The sequence below is a fragment of the Lolium rigidum genome, chromosome 2 (genome assembly GCF_022539505.1).
Source record: "Lolium rigidum isolate FL_2022 chromosome 2, APGP_CSIRO_Lrig_0.1, whole genome shotgun sequence".
Classification (NCBI taxonomy): domain Eukaryota; kingdom Viridiplantae; phylum Streptophyta; class Magnoliopsida; order Poales; family Poaceae; genus Lolium; species Lolium rigidum.
In genome coordinates, this window is record NC_061509.1 from 45,405,807 (window position 1) to 45,411,015 (window position 5,209).

At 53.5% G+C, this 5,209-nt stretch overlaps 1 protein-coding gene across 1 annotated transcript; it reads left to right on the forward strand.

Moving 5' to 3' along the window:
* Window positions 1–649: 649 nt before the first annotated feature.
* On the forward strand, window positions 650–1,285 carry LOC124686345 (18.9 kDa heat shock protein-like). Its single transcript, XM_047220309.1, has one exon. It carries the CDS (start codon window positions 690–692, stop codon window positions 1,236–1,238), a length of 549 nt encoding a protein of 182 aa, XP_047076265.1. The 5' UTR covers window positions 650–689; the 3' UTR covers window positions 1,239–1,285.
* Window positions 1,286–5,209: the final 3,924 nt, after the last annotated feature.

Here is a 5,209-nt window from a genome sequence, read left to right on the forward strand (position 1 = left end):
AAGAGTGTATGGAATCAAATGAAAAGTCCTTGATACAAAGCTTACAAACAATTTACATGAGTGAACTGCCTGTCAAAACACTCTAAATCTGTAAGAGGGGTAAAAACTGGCAAAACTTTCACTAAATGGGATGATTTGGATAAAACTTGTTAAATGGGGTAATTAGTGTCACAAATGATAAATTATGGGGTAAAAACTGGAATTCACTCAGGAAAAAATGATCAGGGAGAAACCAGGTTTCAAGTTATCGATTACAGGGACATGTCCGATGTCGAAAGAACAACAGGGCTAATCTGTTTTTTTTTTTTTTCGCGAAAGGAATACAAGGTATGGGAAATACTAGCCAGTTTGTTACAAAAGCATAGAAGGCATGGGATGATCACAGTGTTTTATTCTATTCTCTTCAAAGCAAGTGATTCGTATGAACTTTGGGAAAAATTCCTTGATGAGTGCACGTAGCTATCGAATAACGAATCCACTAGTTTCCACTTTCCACAAGCTCCTAGAAGATCGATGGCATCTATACATAGCAACAAATATTCATGCATGCCCATGCTGCCAGTGCCAGGCAATGGCCACTATAAATAGACATGGCAAGTAACCTAAGCTAATCAACAACTGTCAAGAGCTAGAAGAAGAAGATAGCTGAAATCATCAGTTAAGCCGCTAGCTAGCTCCACCCAGTTAGCATGTCGATGATCTCCAGCATGCTGGGCCGGAAGCAGCAGCCGCCGCCGTCACCGCAGCAGCAGCAGCAGCAAGCGGCGGGCCAGAAGACAAACGGCCGGACCGGCAGCGAGGCCGTGGAGCCGATGAGCATCGACATCCTGGAGCCGTTCATGGACGCCATCACGCTGTCGGCGTTCACGGGGCCGGTGCTGGGCCATCCGACGCCGTTCTCGACGGCGAGCATGGACTGGAAGGAGACCCCGACGGCGCACGTGTTCATGGCGGACGTGCCGGGCCTGCGGAAGGAGGAGGTGAAGGTGGAGGTGGAGCAGGAGCGGGTGCTCCGTATCAGCGGGCAACGCGCCCGCGCCGCCGAGGAGAAGGGCGACCGGTGGCGCCGCGTGGAGCGGAGCGCCGAGCGGTTCGTGCGCACCGTGCGGCTGCCGCCCGACGCCGACACCGACGGCGCCGGGGTGCATGCCTCGATCGACAACGGCGTGCTCACCGTCACCATCCCCAAGGACGACGGCAGGAAGGCCCACGGCAGGATCATCCCCATCACCAACTGATCGATCGACTATGCACCTGTCGACTTAATAAATTAGTATACGGAGTACGTACTAATTGAGTATCACTACTACTGCTGATGCTTGATTTCTTGCCGCACTGAAGAGAACGATGTTGGGGATAGGGCCGAGCAGGGGACGTGACAATCTATCTACAAATCCTGATCTGTGAATTCAGAGACATGCTACGCTCTCTTGAGTTAGTTTGTGATATGTTTATGTCTTGTAATCGATGAATGAATTTGCACCGTGCTATACCTATACGACGGTGTATGTTGTTGATGCATGTAGAGACCGAGGTGGTCTCTAATTTAATTGACTCAGATTTGGCTTGTATCTAACTAAATTCGAGTAAATTAATTTGAAAATTTGAGTCAATTAATTTGGAACCGATGAAGTATATGTTACATACGACACATACTACTCCTACTCCTACGTACGTACTTACCTATAGTTGCGTTCTTTACGAAATGATGGGAAATTCTTAAGGGACCAATCCTGCAGATTCTCAGATCGAGTGGATCTTTAGCTGCTGGTCACCAAGGGAGAACGCGGTCAAGCTCCCCCGCTCCCGTCGCCTCCCCGAGGGCGGCCGGGGCGCCACCACCCACGCCCGCGCGGCCCCTCCTCCTCCCTCCCTCGTCGCCGCCGCCGGCGGGAGCCGCCGGGCAAAGCCCGGGCGGTGCTGGCGGCGGCGGCCTCCCTCTCCTCGCGCGCACGGAAGACCCGTCGGGGCGGGCTCGATGCGGCGGCGGTGGAAGGCGCCGGCTCCGGCCACGGCCGTCGCGGCTCCGGCCGCGGTTGGCCGCGCGGTGGTGGGACGTGGGGTGGCTCCTCCGCCCCTGTCCGCCGGTGCTGCCTGGCACGCTGCTGTGGGCGGCCAGATCCGGGCCGGTGATACGTCTCCGACGTATCGATAATTTCTTATGTTCCATGCCATATTATTGATGATACCTACATGTTTTATGCACACTCTATGTCATCTTCGTGCATTTTACGGAACTAACCTATTAACAAGATGCGAAGTGCCGGTTCTGTTTTCTGCTGTTTTTGGTTTCGAAATCCTAGTAACGAAATATTCTCGGAATCGGACGAAATCAAGACCCAGGTTCCTATTTTCACCGGAAGCATCCGAACACCGGGAAGGACCGGAGGGGGCACACGGGCCCCCGGACCATAGGCCGGCGCGGCCCGGGCCTGGCCGCGCCGCCATATGGTGTGGCCACCCCTTCGACCCTCCTGCGCCGCCTCTTCGCCTATATAAAGCCTCCGTCGCGAAAACCACGATGCGAAGAACCACGATACGGAAAACCTTCCGGAGCCGCCGCCATCGCGAAGCCAAGATGCGGGGGACGGGAGTCTCTGTTCCGGCACCTGCCGGAGCGGGGAAGTTCCCGGAAGGCTTCTCCATCGACACCGCTGCCATCTCCACCGCCATCTTCATCACCGTTGCTTGCTCCCATGAGGAGGGAGTAGTTCTCCATCGAGGCTCGGGGCTGTACCGGTAGCTATGTGGTTCATCTCTCTCCTATGTACTTCAATACAATAATCTCATGAGCTGCCTTACATGATTGAGATTCATATGATGATGCTTGTAATCTAGATGTCATTATGCTAGTCAAGTGAGTTTTACTTATGTGATCTCCAGGAGACTCCTTGTCCCACGTGTGTAAAGGTGACGAGTGTGTGCACCGTGTGGGTCTCTTAGGCTATATTTCACTGAGAATACTTATTCACTGTTGAATGACATAGTGAGGTGCTTATTTATATCTCTTTATGATTGCAATGTGTTTGTATCACAATTTATCTATGTGCTACTCTAGCAATGTTATTAAAGTAGTTTTATTCCTCCTGCACGTGTGCAAAGGTGACAATGTGTGCATCGTGTTAGTACTTGGTTTATGCTATGATCATGATCTCTTGTAGATTGCGAAGTTAACTATTGCTATGATAATATTGATGTGATCTATTCCTCCTACATATGCATGAAGGTGACGAGTGTGCATGCTATGCTAGTACTTGGTTTAGTCTTTTGATCTATCTTACACTAAAGGTTACTAAAATATGAGCATTATTGTGGAGCTTGTTAACTCCGGCATTGAGGGTTCGTGTAATCCTACGCAATGTGTTCATCATCCAACAAAAGTGTAGAGTATGCATTTATCTATTCTGTTATGTGATCAATGTTGAGAGTGTCCACTAGTGAAAGTCTAATCCCTAGGCCTTGTTCCTAAATACTGCTATCGCTGCTTGTTTCTTGTTTTCTTGCGTTACTACTTGCTGCGTTACTCATTGCTTGTTTCTTGTCTGGGCAAAGCACTTTTCAGGTGCCGTTGCTACTACTTATTCATACCACCTGTATTTCACTATCTCTTCGCCGAACTAGTGCACCTATTAGGTGTGTTGGGGACACAAGAGACTTCTTGCTTTGTGGTTGCGGGGTTGCATGAGAGGGATATCTTTGACCTCTTCCTCCACGAGATCGATAAACCTTGGGTAATCCACTTAAGGGAAACTTGCTTGTTGTTCTACAAACCTCTCGCTCTTGGAGGCCCAACACTTGTCTACAAGAATAGAAGCTCCCGTAGACATCGGCCCGGCGGGCCTAGGTACGGGCCGGGCGGGCCTAGCTGCTCCCACACAGGTGTCTTCCCCATCGGGACCTCCGGCGCGTTCGGTGTGCTCGCACGGCGGTTGTCGATGGTGGTGTCGGCGCGGCTAGATCCGGTCTCCGGGTTGGCCGGAGGCCGGTCTGGGCACAGTAGAGGTCCGGCCGGATCCTCTCGATGCGAGGGTGGCACGGGGTGCGCGAGCTGTGTGCCCGGTGCGCCACCTCCGTTGCCTCTCGGCCGGCTGTCTTTCGTCGGTGTAGGCGGCGTTGCAGTCGGCGGGGCGACGCCCTTGCTAGCTATCTAGGACGTGGTCCTTGGGCCGGCTCGATACTGCAGCTACTCCCGGCGGCTGCGGTCCGTTCTCCCCTCCGACCAATTTGGTCGTGCTTGTGCGGGTGTGCTCGCGCGTTGGGGATGGTGCATCGTGGTGCCGCCAATCTAGGGTCTTGGACGTCTAGATCCGGGTTTGGCCGGATTCGCCGGCCCGGCACGTGTTTCCTGCGGATGAATCTAGGCGGGGCTAGCTCATAGCGCGACTTAGGTTGGTGGCGCGGTTGTGATCTCCGCCTTGTTCATTCTACGTCCTCGCGACGGCGTCCGGAATTTCTATCTAGGTTTGGACCTCGGCGATAGTTGCGCATGGCTCGGCTCTGCGCCGTGACGGCGTCACCTGCGGGTGTCGTTCCCTTGTTGAAGGCATCCCGACGATGGCCCTCCTGATTGAAATGATGGATTTCGTCCCTCCGCCTCAGTCTGCCCCTTGGAGATCTCGCTTCGTGTAAGCTTCTCTAGCAGTGTCTTGTGGAGCACCGTGTGTCCTCTCGTTGGTGTCGCAGCCCTCTTGCAACGTCAGCTTGGCTACTTTTACACGGTTCGATGCAGTAGCTGACTTCCTTCCTAGCGCCTTGGGGGGCTCGGCTAGGTCGGCGTCTGGTCGCAGCTGTTGCCGGTGTGTCTATCCCAACGCCAGGGGATGATGTTGTATGTTTGGTCCGGACCTAGCCCGAGCTCCATGGGTGGTGGTTCTCGGGTGCGGGTGAAAACTTTGCGGGTCTTCGTCTCTGCCGACGACGGTGACGCATTCTTGCGTCATTCACCTTCTTGGAGGCGTCGCCGCAAGACCCCCCTCCTTTGGTTCCTCAAGCTGCGCTAGATGGCCGGCCCGTCGTTGAGTTCCCCTTGTGTGCATTTCTTGGTGCGGTGGAGGTGCGTTGGCGTGGACACGGTCGCGATCGCTCCGGTGCAACAAACGACAAGGCTCCCTCTTCATGGATCAATGGGTGCTTCGGCTTCCCTCTCTGTGTTGTCCTTTGTTGTGATTTGTGGTGTGCGCTTGGTGCGTGTGTGTTGTAACTCTCGGTG